At 41.1% G+C, this 15,082-nt stretch overlaps 1 protein-coding gene across 1 annotated transcript in view; it reads right to left on the reverse strand.

Annotated features, from left to right (window-relative positions):
- Nucleotides 1-571: 571 nt before the first annotated feature.
- The window catches only part of LOC138207509 (ceramide kinase-like), a 37,357-nt gene continuing 22,846 nt past the window's right edge, over nt 572-15,082 (reverse strand). Inside the window, exons 7-13 of the mRNA XM_069164776.1 lie at nt 13,857-13,931; nt 13,479-13,631; nt 11,724-11,829; nt 11,118-11,197; nt 7,703-7,908; nt 4,636-4,850; nt 572-2,457 (exon numbers count right to left, since the gene is read on the reverse strand). Of these exons, the coding sequence (XP_069020877.1) occupies nt 2,328-2,457; nt 4,636-4,850; nt 7,703-7,908; nt 11,118-11,197; nt 11,724-11,829; nt 13,479-13,631; nt 13,857-13,931 (965 nt within the window). The 3' untranslated portion in view covers nt 572-2,327. The remainder of the gene's footprint in view (nt 2,458-4,635; nt 4,851-7,702; nt 7,909-11,117; nt 11,198-11,723; nt 11,830-13,478; nt 13,632-13,856; nt 13,932-15,082) is intronic.

The raw sequence follows: 15,082 nt of genomic DNA on the forward strand, positions 1-15,082 counted from the left end.
CAGGCATTATTTAGGGTCGGATCAATCATTTATAATTGGAATCATTTTGTGTCGATGCAGTTAGACATTTTATAAAATTCAGATTTCCTTACTCTTTTGCTCTTTGACACTTTGGAATTGCCTCATGGGATCAAAAAAGAAACAAGATCCAGACTGCGCGCAGAATGAGCACAGCTTGAAATACCACTCCAGCTCAGCAGAGACCTTTGATGTCTGATGTTCTTTAATGAAACATCTCGCTCACATCAGAGCACCCTATTAAATTCCACTCGTACAGGGAGACAGAGAAAGAGCGAAGGACTGAGAATGAGAAAGCAAGAGCAGGGGAGCGCTGACCTTTGTGTGCGTGTGTGGGAATGTGCGTGTGTGTGTGTGTGTGTGTGTGTGTGTGTGTGTGTGTGTTTGTGTAAGGGAAAGGGAGGGAATGAAACTGCATTGGCGTGTTAGTGTTCATAGTGGTGTAACCTGACTGGACTCATACAGATGCAGCTAACACTAGTTAATAGCTACATGCCCCTAAATGTAATATGTAATATAACGTTTACAAAAAAAAAAAGTCTATTAGTTGGAAATACACAAATTAACTGACTTCATCTGGCTTCTTTCAAGTGGAGGCCGTCAGTGGACGTGAGCTTGCCTGGCTTGTTAGCTTCTGTATATTTTGTATATATTTTCCGAGACAAAAGTGAGAAGAATTATATTTTCAGTTCGACTTTGCACTGTCAGTCATAAATCGCTATTTTTTTCACCGCTTTTCTTTTTCTTTTGTGATATTGTTTACTCTGTAAAAGAACATTACACTTTAAACTGACAACAGTGAGTGCTGAAGGTGAAATTCGACATCCAAAGTCAGTAATAACTGAGCTGCAGAACATTTACAGAGGAGGGCAGGCTTTTATGTTTTAAAAGTTAAGGAGTGTGTGTCACAGGTTGTGTGAGACAAAAAAAACAAAACACTGAACATTAGAAAATAGATGAGCGTGTGCCTCGTCTACCTTACACAACGGCAGTCCTGAGGCTGGTGATAGCGCTAACTCATCACATTATTTGGCACCATCACACACACACACACACACACACACACACACACACACACACACACTCTCCAATGATTGCATCTCCCTGAAGGGATTAACTTCATTAAGCACGCAATTTAATATAGTTATATCACAGTAGTTTACCAAAAAAAAAAGGCTAGTAGCAAAAATAAAAGCTGCTGTGACATCAAGACCAGCTTGACTTACAATTCAAAAAGAGCTCGATGAGGCTAATTGCACACCTGAGCGATAGATTACCTCTAATAACGTTGACAATGCATAATTCTGGCTAATTCCAAGTGATGATTAAACTGTATAGGTTTTTTTTAGCCAGCGACGAGCGTGGCTCGGAGCCACAGGTGCAGCGCAGCAGTGCTGAGACGCACCAAATCACTTAGCAAACACTTTGCCTTATCACCCGGCAGCCACCGGGGTCCTGTTAGTGTATTAGCAGGGTATTCGGCTCTTTTCATTAGTGCCCCTGGCTCATATCTGCTTTCACCTGGGTCACAGATGAAATGATTTTTTTTTTTCCCCAAAAAGGGAAAATCAGATTACACACGAGTTTTTGGGGTGTTTTTTTTTTTTTGTTTATTATCTTTTTTTTTAGCCCTGGCACTGTCAGCCTTTTCAGTCTGTCGTTCATAAGCTGTATCTCCTTGGCTGTCTCTCTGTGCTGTATAGGGAGAAATGCTATTTACATTCTCCTTCATGACAGCATAAAAACCTTCTACGATCGTTGGGGGCTGACTCCAGCTCTGTTTCATCTGGCTGTGTGTATTCCCGGGGCTGCTTAAAATAATCTGACCCTAAATATCTTCATTTTCCAAAACACATCACATAAAACACATAAAAGAAATTTAATTTGGGTTTGAATGTGGCCGACCTAGCAGCGGTAGCACATCAAATCTCAGCTTACTTCAAGCACCGTGAGGCAATTTTGCATCAACCAGCCCCAAATGGCAGTAAGGAGATAGGCCGTATGAAATTTTGCGGTCTTCAGGAATTGATATCATGAGAGGTAACTTCCCTTCAGATTACATTTTTTTTTTTCTCCTTCTTAATGGCTGGTAGTGGAAGCTTTGTATCTTCATTTTGGAGTCATTTCATTTGTCACACCTTTCAATTTCATTCCTCTTGTGCAGAGATAGGACTCTCTGCAAGTTTCATTTGGACAAACACACGGAGGAGGCGATGGGATGCCAGGATTTTGGGATTTAAACCGATGCGGTGCGTGCATTTTTCCATGAAAACTTCATTTTTCTAGCAGCTGAATGTCCTGTCCAGCTCTCAGTCCACCGACACGCCTGTGCTTGGCTCCGGGGCCCCCGGCGTACAAGGGTCTTCAAACACACACTGCTGCTGCTGCTGCTGCTCCTCGATACCTCGGGCAAACAGCCTGATCAACTGGCGCTGGACGCTGCAGAGAGAAATAGTGCACACACAACGCATCATTTAGCCTGAATAATAAACCATCAACTTAATGACTATGCTCATTTAGACGAGACTTTACTGTCCATGTGGCAGATGTAAAAGCAATGGAACGGCACCCCCGTGTGCAGACTTGACACGCAAACTTGAAAGTGGCAGTCTTTGTGGTGTCTAATGTACAAAGAGCTTTAAAGAGCTGGCCTGTAACAGATGTTATTATACAGATGGATAAAGTATATGAACAGAAAGAGAAACAGTAAACAGGAAATATGTATGGTACAGTATAGCCTCAACTACTGTCTGTGTCTTTGTCTACTAAACGATGCCTGTATTTTTACTGAAACACCTGTTGTTTACGTGCAGAAGTTAATATAATGGCCTAACTCCAGCGTGCTAATCATACACAGACAAAAATACCAAAAGTTCGATAACTTTAAAATCAGAAAGGCAGTATGTTTTGGTTATAATTACAGGAGGGGACCTTTGCTTCTTTTTTCTTTCTAATGTTTGGCGCCTTAGTTTCACTTTTTTCAAAGGTGTAGTTCTCGCTTCTCACTCTTTCGTTCTTGCTTTCTTTCTGTTTCCCCTGGGCTATTACCATTAATTATCCGAGCGGCACTCTGGCTGGCTCACTCCAAGAACGATTAGTGGCGAGGCAGAAGCAATAAAAGGACGGACTTCTGCTTTAATTAAAGGGGAGTAGCCTTTTAACATGGGGAGGGCCGTTAAATTAGCAACATTACAGTGCCATGCATCATTGGCAAAGTACAATGGAGCATGAAATAAATGATGCGTCAAGCGGTGCCACACCGGCTGTATAGAGATCTGATAGTGGGGACAGCTGAAGTGTGGACAGGGCCAGAATAATGAAGGGGGCTAATTCCACCAAGTTCCCAAGATTGTACAGCAGGGAGCAGTGAAATAGTCTCCTGACCACAGACTATTGGACACTAGCAGTGCTAATGGCTCTGCTTCTCTCATTTCTGCCTGGCCATAGCTTCTCAATAAAGATAATTTACTTTTCCTTCATACGGACGATTTGCATACTTACAGTTTACAGACTTGTTGTAGATCATTAAATCCTTGATCTTCCTTTTCCGGTTTCCAAATTGTGTTTTCCCATTTTAACACAAGTCTGAAGCCCCACGAGCAGCTCCTTGAGGCTGTGCTCGTGAGGCACGATAATAAGTTACCAGTGACGATTCTAGTTAGAAGTTTGTTTACCATGTTAACCGTCTTAGTTCGCTGTGCAAGTGTGCCAGTTGGTTGGTTGATAAACACAAACAACATTGTCTGATGGGAATCTCTTGACCTTGTGAGGACACTAACAAATTTGGATTCACATTTTAGGAACATAGGTTGCCATGACATTCTGTTCAGACATCTATCCAATACCGTCAATCTGATTGTGGCACGGCCAAGGTCACCAAAGTCTGCTGGCTTCCTCCTTTAGGGTGGACCAATATCTGCACCACATTTTATGCCAATCACACCCCGCAGTTATTTGGATATTCCAGTCCAGATCAAAGTGGTTAACATATGAGTTTTACTTCACTGCATTCTGAATAAAGAGCTGTCAGGCACACAGAACACGATCTGTTCGTACTTAGGCTTTAAGACTCTGAAACATTATGGGCATTTTAAACTAAGATTACAGTTTAATACCAAAAAGGAAAGTCTTCCGACCCACGGTGATGCAAAAGGTCAGAGTTCTGCAGGTATTTCAATACAACCTCCATTATACCGCGTCCGCAATATTGTGTGCTGCGATTCAAAGCCATTTGCCAGCTCTCATCTAGGCTGAGAGTAATCTGGCCTGTCTTTATTTGCCACAAAAAGTTCATTTTTAGCCAGAGGCTGCATAAAATGGGGAAAAAAGTATTGAACTGAGCCCTTCTTTAGCAGGAAAATGATGGTTTTAGTTTCAAAGTATTAGAAAGTCATATATATTAGCAAAATATTAATCATTACTGGTAAATTACAATTCATTTTATTGTTTTTTTTTTTTAAGTGTTGGCTTCCCAAGTTTGTTTCTTTAGCCCACTGTTTTACTTTTAGGTTTTAGTTAAAAACTCCCTGACTGTATGTCTAAAAAAAACCATAGAAAAACATGGGCTACGTTACTTGAAATAACTACTAGTGCTGTGCATTCATAGGTGCCCCTTACTCGACTTGAATGGCGGTGTGAGGCAGGATCTCCCCGTCACAGTTCCAGTTGCTGTGGGTGGTGCTGTAGTTGCAGGTTGTTTGCGTGGAGCATATGGGATTAAAGCCTGTTTTCTTTGGAGGCTCGCTCAGGTCTTCCAGCGAGACCAGCTCGTGGTGCCGCGGCTGGAATCGAAACTTCCTCACCCGGTGGACCTCCACAAACGAGTGATCAAACTGGGGAAGGGAGGCAGAGATGGATGAGGATTAGATGAAAGAGGAGGAGGAAGAGAAGGAGAGATGGATGGATGAATGGACAGATGTTGCCACAGATGGTGCAGAGGTTAAGATCCCACACTCCTGAATCACTCGAAGAGTTTCATTTTAAAATGAGCAGCAGGCAGAGCAGGAACACAAGACTCCATGTTTTTTTGTTTTTTTTGTGCTCGACCAAATTAACTGAAGTTGACTCTTTAGAATCAAATGCTTTTGCGAGTATTTTAAAAGCATAATTTTGTATGACTGCCTTATTGTGCATGTTTCAACAAGTGTGCTTTAATTTAAGGATTACAACAATGAAGGTGCCTATTGTGTCCCGAAGATGCAAACTAACTCTTTCAGAAAATTTCAGATTTTACTGCCTCAGATTGAAGCTCCATTTATTTAAAAAGGTTCTCTCACTAGCAACTAAATTCTGCAAACATTTTTCCTCTTCCTTCTCCATTTTGAGTCCTGTAAATTTCCGTTACAAAGATGCACCATGCATCTTCGGTGGATAAATGTATTAAGGGTCATTTTTTTCCCCCCATTTAAATGTCTTCAATTTCTCCTTCTACAACTACTTGATTTCACACAATACAACACAGAAATTGGGCACAGCGTCATACTTCTCTGAAATATGATCATTACATTGGTGGTAAAATGGTTCTTTGATAGTTTACAAGCTCTTGGTTGTAAAAAGTTAATTCCTCCTATTGTCTTTTTAAATTTTTTTTTTTTTTTTTTTAATCCTGTTGGTTTTATAATGAAAAGAAAAACTGCGGTGTTATTCTTCTTTTCCTTTTCGCCATTTCCAAAGAAGCAAACGGCAAACAGGAACAGATGCAAAAGAGAGGGGAGGAGAGAAGGGGTCAGGTAACACGGAGGTGCATAAAAGCTGTGTGAACATCGGAGGAGTGAAGGGGAGAAGAAAGAGAGATGAAAAGAAATTATTTTGTCAAAATCCCCTTTCATCTCTCCCCGTGTCACAGAAAGGTTCAGCTCCGTCCAGAGCACTACTTTCTTCAACTTCACGGGGTGCCACTTTCTCTCTAATCTCTTCTCTCTTTTTTTCTATATTTCTTTCTTTCTTTCGCTCTCTTTCTCCCTTCCTCCTCTCTCTTACTCGGCCTCTCTCGTCCCAAAAAGCGGAGTGACAGCCATTTATTTCACATCAGACCCACTTTATGACTGCAGCCGCTTTGCATTCATGCTGGACAGTCTGCCTAAAAGGCTTTCTGACAAGGCCATGAATACGCTTAGTGGCTTCTCACTCCTTGTTTCTCTTCGCTTGGCTGGACAGTGATGCTGATATTAACCGAACTCTGATGCAAAGTCCCGCTCGCCCGACTCTTACGACGACTTGTCTACCTTTCCGGGTCGCGAGTAAAGCAGCCTGAAGCTAGAGACGCACCACGTTGTCACTTTTCGCTGCCAGAGTGTGGGCACTGTGATCTCTGATCATTAGACAACAGTTAATTAGATATCATTTGTTTTCTTTTTCACTTACGGAGACCTGACATCTTAATAGATGTGACAAAATGAAAAGCAAAATCTTAAGCCATGTAGCCTGTGAGGCTGTACTTTGATACAGTGGTGCTTTGAGCTCAATGCTAACATCAATATGCTGACATGCTCAAATTGTCAAAGTTTATCAGGCCCGTAGATTGTATATAAAAGGGGAAGTAAATTCCGGGTCCAAAGATTAAGGCCAATGCGAAAGTGCCATAAACTGCAATACCACTGAGGGGAGACGTCACTGTCGGTTGCCACTTGGTACCAAAAGTAACCGACACAGCAACCCACAGACCCCATTCCAGTTGTCCAGTTGTGTCTCAGATGAAGAAAGTAGCGTCTCGCTTTTGACTCTCAGCATCGGATTACAGTAAACTGTGGAAATTCTCAGCTGTCATGAAGTCATTTTAAGACCTCCATGCATTAGCATCAGCAGGGAAAGTTGCTAATTTGATTTAGCCCATGCACATTTCATTTTGCCATCTCGATGGTAGAGCATTTAATTGGGACTATAGAAATCCAGGGACATGCTTCATGTCACACAGAACAGCAAAATCCTTCCACATCTTGTTTGCCTTTTCTGTTGCTTTTCTAAAAACATTAAAGCTGTAACTTCAGAATATCCTCATCTAATCAAACCCTTAACACAAGAGCAATTTTCATCTTTCTAATTTAAATAGAGAGTGCACAAGTAAAAGGGTTGATTTGAAAGTTAAATCTCACTGCAAGATGTCAGTGTTAGCTAAAAACACAGTTTGCAATTCCACACTGTGGACGAAATTACTTACAAGATCCCCCTAAAAGGGATAAACTTCCCGAGGTCCTTCCTGAGGTAATAATTACTAATCACCAGACTTCCCCAGGCAATACGTGTGCAATCCTGTGAGGGTATTAGTCTGGTATCAGCCTGTTCTCCTGCACAGCATATCCCTGATGCAGCGATTATCGGTGCCTCTTCGGGCCAGGGTGGAGGTTATTTATGATACGTGGGAAGGCACAAGGGCGAAGGCATTTGAACTAAAGTGAACCATAGTTAGGAAATTGAGCCAAGTCAGCAAAGTTAGGTGCTAGCACAGCAAGTGGGCAAACTCTTGCCTTCTGCTCACTCGTTCACAGGGTTAACACCCTCCCAATTCATCAGTGCACAGATTGAGCAGCTCTGAAGTGATTGCAGGGGGCCTTTTGGTGCAATATTTTGCACAGCATGACACATACGCAGTGTTTATTTACACTTAAGGAGAATGATTAAGGGGTAAAAACATAAATTAAGATGTTTTTCACGTTGGGAAAACACATCTTAATGTGTCTCCGCCTACCTGATCGTCTTGGTTGGTGTGTCGAAGAAGGTGTCTGAAGAAGTCCAGGCGGGAACACTTCCTGACCAGGATCAGGTCCGTGGTGCCGTCAGCGAGGTGAGCGAAAGGCGACATGCCTTTTGGACTGCGGGGACACGCGCAGCTCATGCTAGCTGCATTGATGGCAATAAACTTTCCACAGATCACGTTCCATCCACTGCTGCCATCTGAAACAGAGGAGCACAGACACACCTGCAGGTTACTACAGATGACTCGTCTAAATTCACAGTTCAGACTAGATTACATGATTTAATTCATTAATCCACAGATGTTAAACCAGAAAGCATCTTTTAGAGTTTGACAATTGTGGGAACAAAACACCTTCCAAGTCTTTCTTTAGAGAATTTCTGCATTAATAACCGGTCACTCAACATACACTTGACATGACTAAAAAAATGAGTTAAGCCTGTTAATATCATTAGTATCAGGCAGTGAGGCTGTTACTCTAATACATGGCAGCATACAACAAGGCAAAGTCCTCAAAACTCAACCTAGACTGGAACTGGAAAACAACAGCATTTTCTGAACAGTTCAGTTTCACATCACACAGAGGAAACAAATATGTCTCTAAAACACTGGCCTTGTAATTCAATTTCACATGACGTGAGTCACACTGAACCTTCTTTACCACACTTCTATCAGTGTGGTCCGTTTTCAAGAGTTTCCTTGTGTGGGAAATGATTCATTTTCCAAATAAACTAAAATTCAATTAGATGTGAAAAGTTTTTTTTAAAGAAAATCTTAAATTACCTGTAAATTGTATTACAACTCTTTGGTAGCCAAATTTGAATTGCAATGTAATGCAGCGCACGACTGACCGACCCTTAAGATCTCAAAGCAGGCAGTGTTGCGAGCTCCAAACAGCTGAACTCCAAAAAAACAATCTCACTTTCATTCAAGTACACTCCGAATAGAATTAAATGTGTCATGTTGATGCAGAGAAATGGTGAGTTTGCAGCAAAAATCAAATGGTGCTGAACAAGTATTTCCAAAAAAGCTCCATTCACAATCCTGCAGCAGGCACTCAAGGGTAAATCTTCAAAATACTAAGTGGTTATATAAACTTTCTTTCTTTCTTTTTTATTTAAGAAACTGTCATTTTGGACTGTTTGCGGTTCATTTAACTTTTTCTACTTTCACTGCAACATTAAAACTTCTCCATCTGACATGAACACTTTTAACTGAATAAACCTTGAGCTGCAGAGAACATAATTGACTGTAATTTTCCTCTAACGCTGTATTCAACAGCAGCTCCGCCACATTTGCAGAAATGCCACGTTTGATTTTGTTTGGGGAATTCTGCAAGCCTTAAGCTGCTTACTTGTACAAGCTAGATCAGAGATAAGGGCAGAAATCCTGCTTCCTTTCAGCCCACAAGTCCAGAAGTGCCGATGTCGGGCTGAAACAAATAAACCGTGTGGCGTCAGGAATGCGGTTTTGAAAAAAAAAAAAATGCATTGCATTTTGCAAGTGCTTTATGAGTCCTGGGGTTAAGTTCCAAGCTTGTCACACAACAGCAGTGATGCTGACGAGGGTCCATTAAGATCCAGATGTCTTGGCAGCAACTCTCAGAGCAGCTTTACCCTGATGATTGAGCCACAATAGAAACAGTAATGTACCAAAGCTGAATGTTTTCTGTTTCAAAATGCAATCAAGTTGGGCTTACGAAGGGTTCATGATATCTAAAGAGGAAGTCCTCCAGATTGAAGCATTAACCTTAAATTAGCTTGTTATGATTAAATGCACGCGTTGCCCCCAAATCTCCAATGACAGATGTGATGGTTGCACTTCACAAATCACCACTCTGTTCCGGGGAGATTAGCGACTGTTTACTTGTGTGATGGTGTATCAAAGACACAGTGCTATGACCCACGGGACTGCCAGTGCCTGTCACCAGGGTGATAGTCATTGGAGTAAGCTGCAAAAAAGTGATCACAGACGTCCAAATTAGCATCTGACTGTTTTATGAGTACCTCAGAGGGAAAATTATGTGATCTCGGAAAGCAAAACGATTCATTACCTTTCCCTGTCGTTTCGCAAAACAAACTTACAGAGGTGATAACGCGAACCAATGACAACAAGCCCGCTGAGGCTACATAAAAACAACAATATTCTAATTGGGAAGCAGTGATTAAAGCTAGATGTGAAGAGAAAAAGAAAGTAAAAAAAAAACGGCAACAGATCCATCTGCAGGCTGCGCATTAGGAGGATGTTTCCAAATGAGTATTTGCTTTCGCAGGAGAGGGTGGCTCATTTTCAGAGAGGCACTGTGTCGTGCCTCATTGATTCAGCAGTTGTCTGAGATTTCCCTCACCAGAGAAGACACAAAAAAAACAAAAAAACGCAAAACAAACGGCAGCGCTGGTGTGAGGCAAACCCCCTGTCAGAGCCGGCAGAGCCAAATTTATTCCTGATTAGTGGGAGTCTGTCACACAGCACACACACACACACACAAACAGGTTACGCTCGCTTTCATATTTACACAGGCGAAAAACACACTCCACAGGCAGCCGCAGTCCCAGAAAGCCAGGCCAAGATAGAAAATCTTGAATTTAACAACATGACACTAATTAGAGAGGGAGAAAAAAAAAAACACACAGAGATCATCTGCCTCTCCGAGTACACACACGAGCATGCACCAGTGCACGCACACACAGGAGTTGTATTTCATCTGCCTCCAGAGATTTGTGCTGCTGTGTTGTAGAGCGTTGTGAGGACTGTAGAAAACAAAGTGTGTACGTATGCACGCGGTTGAAGGAAGAGACGAAGGAACAGAGGGTGAACTCGAGGCTGAGCGGACGGACAGGCTCCAGCCCCGACAGAGAACATGCAATCTCATCAAGCAGACGGAGGAATGGATGCCGGAGATTTGGAAAATCGATAGGCAAAAAAGGCTCCGACGGGGCACGACGGGGTGTTGTGCAGTGTCACTTGGATCAGTTTATATTTTCTCGTCAATAACTCATTAAGAATCTCATCAAGAATTTTGCCATGCTGAGGGAGAAAAACAACCCCGATAGAAAATGGAGAAAATTTTGAGAGGGAGAAGATGACGCTGTTATTTACACTCAGTCCACCTCGGGTGCTTAATCTTCCCGAGAAAAAGAGAGAAAAATACAAATCTCCCCTGTTTTATGAGTGGCTTCAAGGAAAAAGAAATTCGGTGTGGGATTGTCTCATCTGCTTTTTTTTTTTTTTTTTTTTTTTTTTTTTTTGTCTTAACTCTCAAACTCCACCCTTCAAAAATGCACATTTCAGAAGTCTGGCAGTAGTTTCTAAATAGACAAACAAGCAGATAACAAGGTAGAGAAATGACAAATACACTTTTCCATGTGATTTAGATGGATCATTTTGAGTAATAAATTCAAACTCATACCTTTACCAGACTTCTCCTTCTCCACTGACATCTCGATGTGCTTGTCCTTTGAGGTGGGCTTGTGCTGACAGATGCGGCACCTGAAATATCAGCGTTGTTTTACCATCATCAAACCATTCGTATTGCTTTGACATTCAAAGCTTTAATACGATTATATGAGTCATTAGATGAGAATAAACTCATTCTATTTTAGATCTTATTTTAAACTGACCTGAATGTGTATTTAGCTATTTAAATATTCACAGTTTCTATTGGAAATTCACACAAGTCTACAGTTACAATGGCCTTTTGTAGCAAGATCATATCACTTTTCTTATAGTGAAATAAGTTGTCATTTTACAGAATAATGGCTTTCAGCCCCCATAACAAATGCAAACAATGTCTGTGCCCAGCATACCAAAAAACAAAGCACTTAGTTAAGTGCCTTTTGGAAGAGCCTAAATGGGCTTTCAGTCCACAATAAATGATATAGTCTTTCTGACAATGTAAACTATTCATTTTAAGCTCTGACAGGTGCTATTGAACCACATCAGATAAGTTGTGACATTGTAAAATATGGTTCTGGAAAGCAGCAGAATTTCCCAGCCTTTTCTTCTTTTTTTTTACCCGGATCGACACAGCAGCTGGTCCCTCGGGTTCCCCATGTTGTCGTCTGCAGGGAGGAAAGTGATGGTTCCTTCGTAGTAGCTGTGACTCAGGAAGGTTTTTACTCCTGAAACAGAAAGACAGGGTGAGCCACAGAAGGAATGCGAACATGTTTTATTTGTTGGGTTTAATTCAACTTGAATTACACCTAACAAGACAGTTCAAAAGTAAAATTAATAAAAGGAGACATTTGCAACAATGAATTAGATCGTGCAACCCAGGGGCGACATTCATCTACAATGCATACACACAAGTTTCTGCTTGTACAGTAGAGATAGTGGTACACAAGTATAATCATGGGCAAAACAATACCTGAATCATTGATTCTCATCCTCATTTCTCATTTACTTGGAAAACAAGTTTATTTATTTCTGAGTACACTATTAATACCCCAGTTTTGTCTTAAATATCTGAGCACCTGTAGACAAGATGGCCTAATATCTAATTTGAAAATGCTGATTCTTTTTTTTTTTACTTTCATGTAAAGTGAATGCTCCCCCCTCCCCCTTCCCCATCTATGCTGTATCTGTATTTATGTATTTTTGGCCAAGCCACTTCAGGAAATGTTGAATAAATCAGTGTAGTCAAGCCAGATTTATTTATGGAACACATTTATACTCAACAAAAGTTGAACAAAATGCTGCACAACATCAAACAGAACCAAAACAGATCAAATAGACTTGAAAATAATAAAATGATTGAAAACAAATTAAGCTAAAAAAACAAATGATCATTAAATTAATTAAGAAAAATATCAAGCAACAACACGAGGATATTCATGAGGAGTAATTAAAAATGAAATGAAAACTAAAAATAGAATTAACATTAAATTCGTGAGAACATGTTTTCAGATAAGATCTGATGAGCTGATCTGAAGAGGGAGGCTGTCCCACAGTTTTGGAGCTGCCACAGAGAGCTGAATTTATTTTAGTGTTGTTAGGAAAACTGTGACATTTAATGTTCTAAACTATTAATTCCAAACTAATATTTTATTCAAGCCAGGATGTTTGGGAGGTCACCAATGTACCATGCATCACTTGCAATTTGACTGTACCGGCAATGCTGGTCTACCAGACTGAAATATCTCTTCAACTATTGGATGGATTTCTGTCAAACTCTGCTCAGATGTTCAGTCATCAAAGAGATAGGTTGACCATTACACAGCACTTCGCGGCTATTTCTGTTTACACATAAATAAACATGTACAGTATGTGCACATGCTGATGGATATATAAATGGTGAGATGTATTATTGATCAATGCTTTAAGGTTCGACCAATTTTCTTGTTTATACCGGCAGTTCTTCAGCACATGTTTACATGATTAGATGCTTTGATGAATGAGGGTCCATGTTTATTTTCCTCTGTTCAGATGGCATCACTTTAATCTAGCCAGATTTCATATCTTGCATCCTAAGGTGGCTGTGTGAAAGTGTGTATGTGTAGCCCCATCGGGAGGAGAAATGGTTGTGGTGTTATTGAGCCTCTTGATATATCCACAAGCCTGAGGCTGTGTTAGATTTATATCTTTAATCCTCCAAAGTCTGGAACCAGACCAGGACCAGCAAGCTCAGGTATAAACTCCAGGTTACCTCACATGAAATCAAGCCCGTGTGAAGTCAGTAACCTTTAAGGACAGTGAGCCATGGGTTAAAAAGTAAAGGTCAGAGGGTTAGGTTTAAGAGTAACTCAGGTTCAGAAAATGCTTGACCACATACCTGACAGGTCGTATCTGGCAGCACCGAGCCATCGCTTCTTCTCACTGTCTGTCAGAACGTCTCCATAGAAACCATAGCCGAGCAATGAGACAGAGTATCTGAGAAAGATGTCGTTTTGGTGAACTGAGCAGACGTCCATTGGCTGGGAATCACCTGTGAGGACACGCCCAGTGAAGTCAAAAAACAAAAACACGAAGCCTTCTGAGTTACAACAACATGCAACACGTCACCACGGACACGAAACTAAAACCAGAAGCTGTCATAATCGTTCAAAGGTTGTTCATTGCTTCCCGCACAACACTGATAAAACCGACAGGCGCACTGAGGTAAGGACACACACTGTAAATGTTTCTCAGTCTTTTAGTGACTTCAACTCACCCACAATGATGTGTAAAGCAGAAGTAACTGGATCGTTGGTTCCAACTGTGGCAAAGCAGATGCAATCAGTAGACCCTGATGGAGAAGAGACACACAGGTGGATGGTCAGCCTTTGTAGCCCTGATGCTGACATGGTAAAAAACACATTAAATGGATATATTTTGGGGGGAAACTTCCTCTATCTAAAGCCATATTTTGCTGTCCCTCAGTAGTAGCATGAACATACAATTTCATTGATAGACACACCATAATTTGACCCAGAGACATCGAGAATGACATATACGCCAATGTTCATCTGGACTATCTTAGTTTTGTAAAAAGAAAAATAACCTCAGCAACAACAACAAAAGCTTTATCTCCATAGGAAATTTAAGGATTACATAACTGTTGGTTAATACTTCCTGGAAGACATATTTCCAAATAGTTACAGTCATACTAGGATGCATAAATGAACAAAGACTCTACAGTCGTAGATCTTTGACTCAATGTATTTTTCCCTAAGTGGAAGCCAATAAAGGAGGGACAGAAAGCTCGGCTCATTCACTATTCCACCTTCCAGCCACAGCAGTGGTATTTGTTTGGGTACGCAGAGTCTCATTTTCTTTTCTTTTTGTTGTTTCTGATGGGTCCGGCAGTCCTGTTTTCGCGGGTTTTATTTCTGTCAGTTTTTGCTGATGTAGGTTAGAGGGGAGACACCAGGTCTGACGACCTTCTTCTTCCTCCTCCTTTTTCCATGTCTCCCAAATATCAGTAAATCTAGAGCGAGCACTTTTGGTAAAATTTCTGCTGACAAAAAGACTAAATATCTTTAGTAGGATGAGCAGTGTGTCCTTTAGGTGTCACCATCCAATCAGATGTTAATCCCATGTGTCTAAAAGTCATAAAAGGCACTGTCAAGAGCAGAGTTACATGTCTTTTAAAGTGGCAATCAAGTAAGGAAAACTCAGTTGAATGATTTTATTAGGCGGAAGCAATGAGACGCTGCAGTCGTAAAGTTAACTAATGGGATAGCTTTGGGTCCTGAGCTATCATCAGCTCTCTTCAGCCAACAAATGAAAGATAAGAGGCATCCACCCGCCTTGTGAGAAATGTTGAGTTTGACATTAAATCTTTCAACTTGAGAGGTAATAAGGCTCTATCGCTCCTTCTGCGCGCCACATGGTGTAATTTTAGACCTATCTGCCCTACTTTGATCATCCTCAAGTGGTGAAATGGACCTACTGCCA

Source organism: Embiotoca jacksoni, unplaced genomic scaffold, assembly GCF_022577435.1.
Source record: "Embiotoca jacksoni isolate LCO1_2020_lvr unplaced genomic scaffold, fEmbJac1.0.p SCAF_32, whole genome shotgun sequence".
In the NCBI taxonomy this organism is placed as follows: domain Eukaryota; kingdom Metazoa; phylum Chordata; class Actinopteri; family Embiotocidae; genus Embiotoca; species Embiotoca jacksoni.